We start from the raw sequence: 15,577 nt of genomic DNA, 5'->3' as shown, positions 1-15,577 counted from the left end.
TAGTGTAGTATATTATTATATCCCATGTAATTAGTATATTAGTATATCGCTATTAACCTACTTCGCGTTGAATTTTCATCGATGTTAAGCCTAACAAAAATTGTTTAAAATAATAATCGTTGCTATTGTATCGTTAAAAATTAGAAAATTAAGCCTCGTTTAAATACTGGCTCCCTTTCATGGTCGAATGAGTGTTGCCAGCTAAAACACGTAAAAATAATGTTAAAGTAGCCAAGACATTAAAGTAATAATGTTAAAGTATGTTAAAAAATAATGTTAAAGTAGCCAAATATTGTAGCGCCACATCACTAGCGGACATTTGAAATTTGCCGACTAGGACGGTCGGTTAACCGAGGTGTCGGTTAATCGGGGGTCGGATAATCGAGGCTCTACTGTACATGATTTTGGATACATATTTTCGAATATTTCATATCACACATGCATATGCATGTGTGATGTGAAATATAATTAACATGTGTGATGTGAAATTATATATATAATGTATGGTTTGATATTATTTAGTAACCTTATATCAAATCCATCAGGGTATAGAATGCCATTTAAATATTTTCAGCCTACACTGAAGGCCTTCTTCAGGAACAAGTCTCTACTTCAGGTCTTCAGCATAGGCTGAAAATGTTTAAATGGCATTTTTTATGCTGCTGGACTAGATATAAGGTTACTGAATTGTACTTAATTATTTTCCAGTTTTATCATTTAATGTTAATATATGGTGTAATAACATGCAATCAATTGATAATTAATTAACCTTAACTAACCTGATAAAGAATTTAGCTGTTCATTTAATATTTTGTGTGTGCACATGATAAAATATTTGAACAATGCATATTTAGAAATATGTACTTGGCATCATATCATATATATATTTTTTAAATCATATTTTCAAATTTTGTTTTTTACTTTGATATTTTATAATGTAGAAGTTTGAGAAATAGATGAAAAATGTAGACTATATACATAAATGATCCTATAAAGGCATTATTTGTACATATTAAATGATTTGGATGTTGTAGGATTTGAAGAATTTAAAACTTATTGGTCAAGTACATTTTTGTATTTGCACCATTTATCTTTAATTTAATACATATAGAATGTAATAAAAATACTTCTCTAAAAATACAAACAAAAAAGCTATTGTATTTTTACACACAAATAAGTAAATCATTTTGTTTTTTGCTTGAAAAAATTTAAATATAAAAGTCACACAACAACTACCATCAAACTAATATTTTTAATCTTTTTAATTAAAAATAATTAAATTTAAAGCAGATAAATAATAATTTACTTACGTTCCTATTCAAAGTTTTCATTATTTTATTCCAGAGGAAGTTATTCCATTTATATTAAGAGCACTTTAATTTTTAAAGTATTGGTTATCTAAAGTAAATATTATCATATCTAAACTGACATTTAATGTCAAATTTTTCACTGTTTGAACTGTTAATAGTTTTTGTAAATTGCCTTTTGATATCAGTATTTCTGACTTTAGTGCTGATAATTTTATTTGCATTTCTTATACAAAATTCTGATTATTGTATATACATATTTAATGTTTTTGAAAATATTTTTCAGGTTTAAAATAATATTTTTTATAGTATTAACTGTTATAATAATGCTACGGAAGATACAAACAATAAGTTTTAAGTTTGATTTAGATACATTGTTAGCATTAATCTGAAATAAGACACTTTTTTTTATCACTTTATTGATGTTATGCACAAAATAATAAAATGTAATTTTGAAGAATTTCATATTTGCATATTTATTAAATTCTATTTTTCAATGACCTAAACATTTATTATATAATTTTATTTATTTTAAACTTTAATTCATAAAATAACTGCTTCAGTAGATTACTCAACTACATACAATGTTATTTAGCAACAATAATATTTATTAAACTAACACTTTTAGTCATATTTAATGACCTTCATCAGGTTTGCTATTCAAAAATTGAACAGTACAAGATCTAATGGAAAATGGAACAAAAACATTAGAACACCAAACAACATTTAAATGTAAAAGTAAAATATTTTACAATCTCTTAGAATTTTTTTCCACGTGTAACAGTGTAAGAGATTGTAAAAATATTTTATTTTTTTATTTTTCGCATTTAAATGTTGTTTTTGTTCTGTTTTTCGTTAGCTTTTGTAAATTGTTCAATTTTTGAATAGCAAACCTGATGAAGGTCATTAAATATGACTGAAAGTATTGTTTAATAAACATTTTTGCTTCTGTATAAGGTTGTATTAGTTGATTAAGTAATTTAATCTTTTATTTATTAGTAAAAAAACTGAGATAAATTTTTTAAAATTCAGTTAAACGGGTTGACATTTGTAAAGTGTTGAGATTTGGACAAAAGTAAGTGAAATGTGCTGATTCCAAATATGTAACTCATTTCCTTTTATCAAATAAGGTTTAGGCACAGTCACTAAAGTCCTGCAATACTAATCTAATAGACTTATATTATGTATATGAGTATTACAAAGTCAGTAAGATTACAAACATACAAACAAGAAGATAACTTTAGACAAACTTTTGCACTCATTATACACCACACATGTTTTTTTGTACACATCAGAACAATTTGTGTATCTGCAACCAATTAAAATTCTTTGGAAACATGTTCTCGTGTTGCGAAATGATCATAGAATTATTTTTCTTTTATGGACTTCTTGAGTTCCTTCTCTTTTCATGGACCAACAATAATTTGCTAGCATCTGCACACTCCAACATTCTTGATATCACTGCTCCATGATTTTGATTTTTTAGTGAAATCTTTTGTTGTGTTTGTTATTCGTGGCATCGGCATTCTGAGAAAAGTGTTCCAAGTAAGAGAATGCAAATATGGAACTTAAGACTCATATTGCATCAGAACTTATGAAAGTTTGTTAAAATTGTTTGATTCATATTTTTGTTTTTCATATATTGTGCTTTGTCAAGAAAATATACAAGTTTTACCACAAAGCTTTTTAATAGCCAAACTTTTATTGTCAGTTATTATGATTAATGTGTTTATCATTTGTTCAGTTCTTTATGTGAGGTTCCCATGAACATGTATTCCTTTACCTTGGCATAAGATATCTTGTTAATGCATATCATGCACTCTGAAAGGTATGAAAAATAACATTATGGTTAGTGTTACACAAAAATTACATGATGGAGGATGACTGATGCCATTTTCACATTCAGTGATAAAAAATTATTAAATAATAATCATTACTTAGCAAATTCAATGTTGATCTATGTTAACTTGTATTCATTTTCAACTCTAGAGCAGAATATAACATGTTCCTGCAACTGGAAGTGAATAAAAATCATTTAATTTCATGAATTTGTCTCAATTTTTGTGTTATCGAGATGAATTTTATATTTCTAATTTTATTGGGTTGTTTGAAAAGTAATTTTGCTTTTTTTACCACTAGACGGATTAGTCTTATTTTTCCCACCATTTTCATTCTAAACCGTATTATCATTATCTATTTTGACAGCTAGCATTTTAATGCTTATTTGTAAAAAATTTTGTTTGATTTTGTGCAATTGTTTATTTTTTGTGTCCCATCAAATATGGATGATCGAAAGCAGCATTTTTGGCATATTTTGCTCTTTTATTACCGAAAAGGTAAGAATGCTGTTCAAGCGATAAAAAAATTGTGTGACGTGTATGGAGAAGATGTATTGACAGAACAACAGTGCCAAAAATGGTTTACAAAATTTCGTTTTGGCAATTTCAATATTGAAGATGCACCACATTCTGGATGGCCAGTTGAAGCCAATGAAAACAAAATAAAGGTACTGATTGAAGCAAACTGCCGAATTACAACACGTGAAATCACTAAGAGATTAAATTTGTCAAATTGAACTGTTTATGATTACTTGAAACAAATTGGTTTCATTGCAAAGCTCGATATATGGGTTAAACATGTTTTTAAAGAGAGATGCTCTTTTTGGTGGGATTTTAAGGAAATTTTTTTTTTTTTGGAGCTTTTACCAGACAATTTAACAATTTATTCAAAAGTGTACTGCTATTGAGTAAACAAATTGAGTAATATCATCAAACAGAAAATGCTGCCAGAATTGATCAACAAAACAGGTGTAGTGTTTTACTACAATAAAGTCGAATTTCACACAAGTTTGGTAACTCTTCAGAAACTGTTATAATTTAGATTGGACTTGCTATCACACCAACCATATTTGCCAGATCGAGCACACTCAGATTATTACTTGTTCTGGTCTATACATATATTTTTTAACTGTAAGATATTTACTTGAAATGACAATGTCAAAAATCACTTGGATCAGTTTTTTGTAAGCAACGATCAAAACTTTTATGAATGTGAAATCATGCTACTACCAGAAATGATGACAATAGGTACTGTATTTTACGGACTATAAGACGCACATTTTTCTTCGAAAAATTGCCTCCAGAATTCAGGTGCGTCTTATACTCGAAATTAATATAAAAATGTCCAGTGTTTGATTTAAAATTCTAGCATCTTAAAAATGGCCATCTATTTGATGCCGCGGGAAACCTATCTCTATATGGCAACATTGAATTCAACTGGCAGCAGCAGTGCATCGGTGCGATGAACATGAGTTGCGGGGTGTCGGGATAGAATTGTCTGGACGTACAATTTCCACGCTTTTTCTCTTTTCAAATGAGCAATGGTTGTCGCCATAGAAACTTGGATTACAAGACGACCGGTGGTTCTGAATCCACGACTGTGGATTGGCCAACGATCATCGTGCTACCATTGTACAATCAACAGACATCTGATAGCGCTGCTAAGCGTTGGTTGGTGGATCAGTGTTTGCTTCAATCTGTATAAAAGGATTGAATTTAGGTGGTAAAAATGGTAAAAATGTTATTTCTTTAAAAATTGCTTAAAAATTAAGGTGTGTCTTATAGTCTGTAGCATATTATAGTCCATAAAATACGGTCTTTGATGAAAATGGTTGATATATAATTCAATAAAATATTTATTTCTTATAAAAATATTGTTTTTTTTCCACAGAAAAAAACGAAATTACTTTTTGAACAACCCATAAATAGTTTTTCAATCAATATATAGTCATATAACTATTAAATTATTTATGCGCATTTAATATACTGCATATATGCTTTTAATTTTGTTGATATTAAGTTAATAAAAAGTCTTAATACCTCAGTTACAGACATTTCTTGGAATAGAGGAATATTAGCCACTGCCTCTTGGGATGCTACTGCAAAGGTATATCAATTCTTGTATTTTTGTAATTTAGAAATAATTTATTACTACACGACTACACTTTTGTTTAATGTGTACATGCTTATGTATTATATGTATCGTTTATATATNATATTAAAAAATATAAATAAATAAATAAATATATATATATATATATTTTTTTATTATTAAGAACATTGTAACATATAATAAAACATCAAAAAACTGTCCAAGTTTCACATTTGTCCATTACATTTTCTGAATGTATGCACCTCATGTCACATGGCACACATCCAACCACTACTTGAATTTTTTATAAGTTACAGCGTATCTATTTGCACTTCTGCCACAGCAGCCACAATTCTACAGCTCCTGCAGATTACTCATGTTGAACAGTGATGAGTGATTCTGACTTTGCAAACTGCAGCACACAAAATGCCTTCTTTGTTTCAGAGTTGCCATTTTCGTTTACAGTGCTTCCTGGAAATCGTAGACAAGAAGACATTTGAATGAAGACAGGAAATGAAACTTAGATAGTTACTGTATTGATTGGTGTACATTACATACTTCTCAGAAAATAATTAACCTAATTACAGTAATTTGAAGTAGTGGTATTCATTTTGGAATACCTTGTACCTTATATATTATACATACATCATTAGTGATAAAAGCAAGCATATTTATCATTGAATTTTGAAGCTCATCATATTAAAGGCATGGACTAGATGGTCCTGCTTGACCCCTTTATTGAACCTGCATTGAAATGAATCTTTTCTGGGTATATTATAATTAATTTCAAAAATATAATCATATTATTTACTTACTACTAATGTGTAAAATACATTAAATGAAGTGTGTGTGTTCATTTAATCAGACTTTCAAAGTTTCTTTTTTGCCTTCTGTTTTACTTTTCATCTCGTTTAGGTCTTATCTCACAGCAGTCCAAAATTTGTTTCTACTTTTATCTATAATCTTGCTCTATTTTTAATTGAGGTTTTTTATAGAAATTATTCGACAATGGTTCTATAATTTGAACTTAAATGTACTTTTTAACAAACTCTAATAAAAATATTTTATTGAGAATGATGCGGAACTCCATGTTTGAATTCAGCTGAGATTTTTGATTTTATATTTAAATATTAAATTGAACAAGAAAACGATATATTCTATCATATATAAAATCATTATTCAGTATAATAATTAATAAAATATGGCACTAAGAGAATGTAATATAAATGAGCAATTATTTGTTGTGACATTGTTGCAATGCCAGCCTGCAATTTTTTATCACAGTGCTCTCAACTTTAGTAGTGTCTTGCCCCTGTATAATATATTTTTTCTATTAGCAGTGGAGTCATGCTGGTCATCTAACTGTTCAGGAGAAAATTTTTTAAATTGAAATGATGTGATTTCTGGTCTAAACATCAAGTAGTTCATATATCATAATTGAGGCCTGATGCTCCTAAGCTTTCCATATCTGGTCTTGACTTTTCTCTAACTAACTCCATTCTCAAGATTAAGGAAGGACTGACAGGCAGATGGACATCAATGAGAATTTATAGGTTGACAATTTTTGAAAATTTCAGCCCAATAATGAAGCTGTTTGTTTTGAATCTGTCAACTTTCATATATTAACTGCATAACGTAATTTAAAACAAGATCTATGTAAATCAGAAAAACAGATAATAGTTTATAATTTATCATCTAGTATATTTTGCTTAATTAATATGGATAAGTTATAACATTAATTGAATATATTTGTATAAAAGAAAGGCAAATTAAAATTGACTGTACGTTTTTTTATTTTTCAGGTTTGGCAATATAATCAACAACAATGTCTCAGGCCGTACAATTGTAATGAATTAATGGTAATTATCAAATTAAAATATTTTTACTATATATCTATATATTAACATATAAAGTCCAACCTTCATCAGGCTATCTGGATATGAATATTTATCAACATCATGCTGATGATAATGCAGAGGATTATTATTCATCAGATCAAGAGAGAATTGACAAATATTTAAGTGATATAAAATAAGAATATTGATAATCACATATATGAATTTGCACATTTAATACCTTATGAAAATTCCTCTATTTAAACTGTACCATAAAACTGGTAATTTTTGATATCTCATCACCTCCTTAGTCCACATTAACTTGAGTTTGCAAAACTTTACTGTACAACTATGGCCACAGTTGGTTTCCTTAAGTAAAAACCCATAAAGAACCAAAGGGGTTTTAAGCTGATAATAGAGAAGTTCCTTTTTATATATAAGCTTGAAAAGGCCTGGATGCTTTAATGAATGAAATACTGTTATATGTGACAACTATACAGTTTGAACTAAGATCCATATTAATATTTTACAATAAATTCTTCCTTTGATATGGAAACACTAATCTGTTGGTGTTGAGTTCTTTTTGTGAGAAGCATTATCTTAATTATAAATTGGTCAAAAATAATAATAATATTGCGGCAGGAATGGTTGAGGAGTTAAAACATCAACCTGCTGCTACAATAGACCTGGAAGCAAATCCATGCATGGAACCTCAGGAATTTTTTTGTGGATGGCAAAGTCTGGATTTGTTAGGTCTTGTCTACTGTCCCTTATTACCCAGCTGCCCCAGTTATAGGCCGTAAAGCAGAAATAATAATAAAAATATCATCATTCAAAATTTGATATACTAATTTAATATTTTTTTTTTTAAGAATAACTGAGTCTTCTATTCAATTTCTTACTTATTAATAAAGTAGCAGACCCCGCCACGCGTTTTTGTGGCTCAAAATGTATCTATTATAAATTTATAACACTTCCCCCACGGGGGAATTTTTCGAAAAATTTCTTGTTAGTGTACATTCTGTTGACGTACCCTATTAAAACGCAATCAAAAATGCAAAACCCGCATCTAAAATAGTATAAATAGAAGCAGAGTTCTTTACCATAAGTCTTAATCCTAACCATCTCCCTTCAGTGGGGTTGAATTTTGACACGTATATTATATAAAAACAGGTGCGTATTCGAATGCAGCGTTGTGTGAAAATTTCAAAGGAATCGGTAGGAACAAACGAACATTACATTTCTATTTATATAAATAGATAGAAGATGATCTGCTTTAGTTCATTTTCACAGAAAAGCATAATGTCTCACGGAAAAGCAAACTTAGGGCGTTGTACTCGTAGTGCCATCTGTTGGACATAAAAGCCTTAACCTAGATTATATCTTTTAATTTATATGAATGTTTAACAGAATAATATACAGCCTATGTACACCCTGAAGTTCCATTCTAAATATTGGTGAAAGAATTTTTGAAATCAGATGAGTAGTTTCGGAGATTACCTGCTGCATACAAACTTACTTACAAACATTACCTCTTTATAATATTAGTATAGATTGTTAATTATTGATTTTATCTCTTATTAACATCAAATATGACCGACTAAATGGATAGACTTTTGTAGGAATTTTTATTTTAAATGTAAAATAAACATTTCCACAAAAATCTACCCATTTAGTTAGTCACTTAAAATAAAAATTTTAATAGAATATTACATGTTTAAATGAAAATTTGATAAATATTTAAATTATTTCTTCTTGTGGCCTAAATGTGACAAATCATATGACTTTCAAGCAGGCAGGCTACTCTTTCTATCTAAAAAAGCTACAAAAATAAAATTTTGTGTGATAGAAGGAGACAGTTTGCTCTCACTAATTTATTTTATACATATTTTAGCTTACTTTACATAGAATCTTTCTCCTCACTAATTAAATGTATTTTTAATTAATTAATATGGAAATCCTTCAATTATATTTAATATATTTGATGGTTGTATCATCTTTTGTTTGTTAAGATCACACTGGAGATAATGGCTTGTTTACATAAAAATTACATATATTTTTTTAACACACTATTAATAATAATAAAATACTATCAATAAAATAAATATGCATATAATATGTAATAATTTAACTTTAACAAACTTTTGCCAATAAACAGGATTGAAGTTCAGTTAATTCTAGTCTGAATTACCCATGGGCAATTCACACTAAGTGGGGGTAATTCATCATAACCATCATGGGCCAAACCCATGATGGTTACGATGAAAACACCCCTCTTAGTGCCCATGAGGAAAAAAGAGTCAAAAATAGAAAATAATAATTAAATGTATCTTGCTTAACAGTCTTTTGGGCCACTATACATTGATGACAATGCACTTCCATTTTAGAGCTAATTAATAGACAATGGTTTCATTATTGTTAACCGTAAAACATTTTTTGTTTTGCTTATTTTTCAATATAAAGTGTTACACTTCAAATATCTGTCCAGAAATCACATTCCACAAAAATACAATGCAAATGGCAATAAATAATTTTATATTTTTTGAGGGAATGGTGCATTAATTACTGCTTCGCCTGCATACGTTGTCTCCTTTCAATGTCTCGGCTTTAATTAATTGGTTAAATATCACTATACTTTTTTCTTAGTCTATTGAAGATAGGAATAGTTTAATCAGTTTAAAGCAATGCTCTGTTTGTCAAGTAGTAAGTCGGATGGCATTTTAATATTGTAGAGGTGGTTTGTATCATGATTTCATGCTATTGGTGAAAATAATAAGTATAAAAACTGTATTAAATAGTTACTTTTATTGTATTCTCTCTCATTATTATTAAGAATTTTAACTAGAATTATTTTAAAACTTCATTTCAGGCCGAATTAGATCACGAGACGGGCGTAACTTGCGTTGACTTATCTCATGACAACTCATTGCTAGTGTCTGGGACTAGCGAAGGCCATATTAGCTTTTGGAGTCTACAAACATTTGCATTAATTGGACAATTCAGCAGTAAATAAATACATATTTCATTTTTTATTTTATTTTTTGTGATATTAATGGTTCTTTTCTATTTTAGTACATTTCGGAATGATTTATGCTGTGTCATTTAGTCCAGGTAAGAAATTATTTCATGATGCTGATGCTTAATCAAATTACTTATTTTAGTACTGTTAAATGCTAGAAATTTTGTCAAATTTTGGCAATTATGTGCTTAAAATCGTTCCTATAATGAAACTTAATTGTGTGTGTGTTTTGATTTAGATGGAGAGAAGGTCGCGTCATGCGGTAAGGATCACACACTAAACATAATGGATGTAAAAACAGGAACACAGTTGCTTAGCAAAAATGCCGGAGAAGAATTAAGGTAATATACATCTCCTAATTATTCAGAAGTATACCTTATGTGAGAAATTAAATCAGTACTTTTGTTAGGTGTCTATGTTGGGATGGCTTAATTATTCTGACAGGCAGCGAAAGCGGAAAGATAATGGTTTGGGATTTAGTTACCGCAAAGTTAGTAAATACCATACCAGGACATAGTGGTGAGTTGCATGCAATTTGACAAATCTGTTACAAGGAATAGACATTTAGACTGATTTATTTTCAGGTCCGGTTACCTGTCTATCAGTATCAAAAAAAGGAGACTTAGTGGTTTCAGGAAGCGAAGATAAAAAAGTGATTGTATGGCATACGGGACAATTGTAATAATTGAAACTGTATAGGAAACGTCAAACTATCAATCAAAACATTTTATTCCAAATTACATTTTATATTTTATTAATAATATATTTCCATACCGATAACTTGCTCACCCTTTTCATAGAAATTTATTTAAAAATGTTGTTTCCAGAAAGAAAAATAGAATCTCTTAGATGTTTCTAATATGCTTCGTAATGAGCATCTGTTTTGTATTTTATACAGTGAAGTTTGTTTGGTTAGTGTTTAATAATTCTTTCTTTTGGCTGTTTGGTAATTTCTCATTAATTTTCCACCCAGTTGCAGCTTTTGTCGTATTTCAAACACAAACCATTTGTATAGTAATATATAATGTGTAAAGGGAGATTGTAAATAAGAAAGGATCATGATGATAAAATTTTATATAAACAAGTTTGGTAGAAATATATGTAAATAATAGATTTAAAAAATAATAATAAATTTATTTTTAATTTGAATCTATTCAACTTTTATACAAATTTTATAAAAAGATTTTAAGCCATGAGGATTACAGTAAAGTTGATTTATTTTAATAAAGATTCAACTCCACTGTTCGGTAAGGAGTTAGTCTGCGAAACCTGTTAAGTTACGTCAACCGTAACCGATAATAAAATCACTTAAGCTTAACTTAAGCCGACTCCGCTCGATCATTTATCAGTTAAATGTAGGTAAGAAGGACATTTTGAATTAAAATATATAAAGTCAGAATCATTTGCTTGAAATTTTGCAAAATGTTTTCAAATTGTTTTCAAAATGAAGCAGTTTAACTGCTTCATTTTGAAAACAGTATAAAATGTTGACCATTTTTACTTGATCACCACAATATTATGACAATATGACATTAGAAATGTAATTAAACAGATCAAAAAATTGTTTTATAGATTTTTACATACATAGTTTGAAGTTAAACACAATTTAAAATCTTTCTGGTAGGTTCTAACACTAAAGGAACACAAATATAAATGGAGTAACCTCTTCTTACAGACTCTTTATACATGAAAATATGTAAAGTTACTTTTTTGGGAGCATGTGAGTGTCAGAAAATTTAAAAAAAGGCAATTTTACATATTTTTAAGGTGAGGACGACAAACTAAAAAGACTCCAAATTACTTTGTGTTGTTGAAATTCAATTCTTAACTGAATTGTCTTGCCTAATTTTTATTGTTAACAATACTTTTAATATCTTTGGAATGATAATTTCAAAATTAACATCTGTCCAGTCCCTCATTCTTTAATTTCATTCGGAGGAAGTTAGTTACAGATCAGTATCCCGAGGTCCAGTATATCATAATGTCATCACTCAGATAGGAATAAAGAGCAATAAACCCAGAAACCACTCCCCAATTAAAATTGATCCTTTAAGGATTCGTAAATTGTTAACGGACTTCTCAAACCTTGACAATTTTATAAACAGTTTCGGTGTATCTTCCATAAGGATACTGAGATGTAGCGCTGCATCTGTATATTCCTTGGTCGCTGGATCTGAAGTCGCGTATACGTAAAATAGACTTTCCTTGATGTTGGTATACGTCGTAACGATAGTCATCGGCAGAGAACGTCCTGTATTTGCAGTAGGGACAGTGATAAGGAGGAGGATAATGATAGTAAGGGTAGGGTCCGTCAATCTTCACCCATATGATATTCTGGAATGAGTAAACGACTGTTAAACATAGAATATTTTTTGTAAAATTAATGAATTTACTGTTTTAACATTGTTAAAACTTTACAGATGTAAAATTATCTCATCACAAACTAAAATATCTCAACGTTAAAGCACAAGATTGCTTGAAGAGTAAAATAAATGCGCTTTGAAACAGCAAGAAATTGAATTATCATCATAGAATTTAGTCAAAGTTAATGAAAATGATGAAAATTTGACTAAATTCTATGGTTAAGAGGAGCAGCAACTTTTTGCTCTCCTCCATACAAACTAAAAACTGGGTTTATAATTAAATTGATTATAAAATATACTCATAGAATGGGCACGTTCGTAATTAATTTAATGGGTAGAATGTACCCATAATCAATGAGAAAGCGACAAAATGTAGAAAGACCAGATATTGTTTAATTGCTGTAGGTCAGTAGATCGTGCAAAAAAATTACACTAAGTAACACGAAGGACGTTGCCTTTTTAACAAAGGATTCGCTGCTTTACGCTCCTGATCATTCTCAATAGCGTTCTTCACTCGGAACACGTATCTATAACGATACTATTTTCAGTTTTAAATTCGATATTCTACAATTTACTTGGCTGTAAAATTCTAGATTCTTCACACCCCAAGTACTTGAAGCTTCTTGAAGTCTCTTGCAGCCTCTCTCGAAGCTTTCAAGCGAGCTTTGCAATGCGAATTTATTACTTGTAGAACGTTCTGGACGAATAGATTCTTATTCAATTTCGTGTAAGGCCCATTACTTTTCTGTTTCCACAATTTAATTTAAAAAATGGTTTCCGTTTAAGAGCTTGTTTTATCGATTGTAAACGCAAGGTCAGCGTACCCTCAGTTAGGCAAAACAATTGTCTATGTTTAACTAACTGCATCTGAAATATCAGTATTAAGCCGTTTTTCCGGAAATTCTACAAGTTCTATAAATAGAATACCCGAATTTTTAGTGAGAGTCGAAGCCAATAAACTGCTCCTTCTTATACGCTTGTTGGTTTCTTGACGATTTCGTGCTTGGGTTTGATCGAATCCGATTGCCTTGGGTGGTAATTTGGCATCGCATTCAGAAGCGAGTTACGTGAGGATTTTAAATTTTTTAAAGGTAATTTTTACACCTTCAACGTGCTCAATTTCTTTAAGCCGTCTTTAAAACTGAAATTTTAGCACCCGGTTATAAGCCGCGCGGCTTAGGGCATCGCTTTATGAGTCTACAGGCCCACATTTTTACATTATTTGGTGGAGGGAAGGAACTTGTTACGTCATAGATTAGGGCCATAACAAATCTTTAAGTCCAATCCTATAAGGGTAACGGATTCAGTACTGTAATGAAAGCTCATGTTAGCAATAAAAATCTCGGGGAGGGTAATCGCCCTCGTCGCCACCCCCGAATTCGCTCTTACTACATCATCGATCCTCGCGAATCAATTTCGTTCTCGAGATTATCTTCGTTTCCGAATTTCATAACACTAAACAATACAAAAAGGTTACTTTCCTCGTGTTTGAAGGTTGCGTTAACCTTACGAACGAATAATTATAATTAATCTCCCCCTGTTGTTATAAACGCGTTATTTGACTAGGGTCTAAAGGTAACAGCGTGCAAATTAAAGAATATTTACCATAAAGCAATATACTTACGGACACCAGATAAATTCCAGGATCTCGAAAAGAGCAGTACAACTCTACATCCCTCCCTCCAAATAGGTAAGAAACCGTGCCTTTACCCAGATAACGACCAGGATAAACCTCAGAACTCGGCATCTTCTGCGGATAGGGGTAATATTTGGAGGAATAAACCACGTGCCCGGTGCCGCGGGATGATAAATGCAGTGCAAAGACGATCAGGAAGAGCACCAACATCGTCACGGATGCTGTCATGATGACTGAACGAAGACTAGGACACAGGCATGTGTCGTCTCTTTATCTGGTTCTGGAAGGAAGTGATGGGGGTCATTCTTAGAGCCACCGGGTACTTCAAGCGTGCAATAATAACTTTTTCTTGTCATTTACTCGAAGGCTACTTTTTTTCCTTTTTTAATTGTCATTACCAATGTCGCCAGATATGCAAGTAGATGATGGCGAAACGATAAGTTTGATGGCGATTTTACTCCTTTTAATTTAAATTCTGCCAACAGAAAGGGTACTGTTTTCTACTCTATAAACACGCGACGTCTTGGAGTGTGACAGCGCGCGCTATTGTTATCGAATGAATCACGTCACAGAAGAAAAAAAAGGCCTTTATTGTTTTAAAAAGTAGACGTTTCGTGGCCGAATGATTACTTAAAATTAACTTTTAAGTCTTTATTGATTGCAGTTTTTATTTTAGGAATGTTCGATCAACCGTCGTCTGACGTATTTTTCACGCCAATCAAAGGAAAAATAGCGTTATAGTTTTGTTGTTTACTCATCCATTTTTTTTTTTCGTTTTTAAAGTTAAGAACTATACAAATTAATGTAATACATGACATAACAGTAGACGTTTCCTGCTATTATTCGTTCTGTTGCAAGAATTCGGCAATTGTTTTTTTATTTACAAAAGTAAAGAAAGTCGTCTTTATTTCTGTCTGTCCTTTGGGTGAAGTTTAATGTCCGTGTTCTCCTAAACAATAGGATTTTATTCTGTAATAATGGTTTTTTTTCATAGTAAAATTTAATTAATATTTACTACGAAACATTCGCGTTCGATTCGTTGAACATGAGCAATTCAGGAAAATTCCAAGACAATATAATGCCTGGCTGTAAACTGTAATTGTTTTTTTAATTACGGTGCCTTAATTAGCAGTTTATAGTTCGTTTGTATCAGGATGGAAGTGCCCCGGATATGTTTGGCTCATCCCTCACCAACGGCTGCCCTTTTGTGGGCCTAGCCGAACCCATAATGGGCTTGTAAACCAAAAAAAGGCCTTCTTAGTTTACAAGAAGTTTACACCCCGTTAATGGGCGAAAGGTCTTGAAACTTACAAGAAACATTCGTGAGATTTTCAAGCAGAGAAATAATAGAAGTTGAAAATTGGAGAATTTTTCAATGAAATTACGAAAGATTCTCCAATATACAATCTGTTTTCGAGTGAGATTACTTGTTTAAAAGTCTCTAGTGGAAAATGAGGAGTATATCGCTTGAAATTTAGACTTTTTGA

General features: G+C 30.6%; 2 protein-coding genes across 2 annotated transcripts; one reads left to right on the top strand and one right to left on the bottom strand.

Annotated features, from left to right (window-relative positions):
• Window positions 1–5,126: 5,126 nt before the first annotated feature.
• LOC111614729 (protein FAN-like) lies at window positions 5,127–11,498 on the top strand (the record flags this gene model as incomplete). The annotated part of the gene is made up of 7 exons (XM_023356095.1): window positions 5,127–5,252; window positions 7,040–7,096; window positions 9,942–10,077; window positions 10,145–10,183; window positions 10,330–10,432; window positions 10,501–10,610; window positions 10,676–11,498. Coding segments are annotated over 7 exons (669 nt in total), but the record flags the coding sequence as incomplete, so codon positions are not given.
• A 436-nt stretch (window positions 11,499–11,934) lies between these two features.
• On the bottom strand, window positions 11,935–14,550 carry LOC111614734. The gene is made up of 2 exons (XM_023356098.1): window positions 14,079–14,550; window positions 11,935–12,425 (listed from the first exon to the last, which is right to left on the bottom strand). Exons 1-2 carry the CDS (start codon window positions 14,316–14,318, stop codon window positions 12,171–12,173), a joined length of 495 nt encoding a protein of 164 aa, XP_023211866.1. The 5' UTR covers window positions 14,319–14,550; the 3' UTR covers window positions 11,935–12,170.
• Between the last annotated feature and the right edge of the window lie 1,027 nt (window positions 14,551–15,577).

The sequence above is a fragment of the Centruroides sculpturatus genome, unplaced genomic scaffold, assembly GCF_000671375.1.
Source record: "Centruroides sculpturatus isolate CEXI.00-Female unplaced genomic scaffold, Cexi_2.0 scaffold1423, whole genome shotgun sequence".
Taxonomy (NCBI): Eukaryota; Metazoa; Arthropoda; class Arachnida; order Scorpiones; family Buthidae; genus Centruroides; species Centruroides sculpturatus.
The sequence above is the reverse complement of the archived record's forward strand: the minus strand, read 5'-3'. Positions and strand labels throughout refer to the sequence as shown.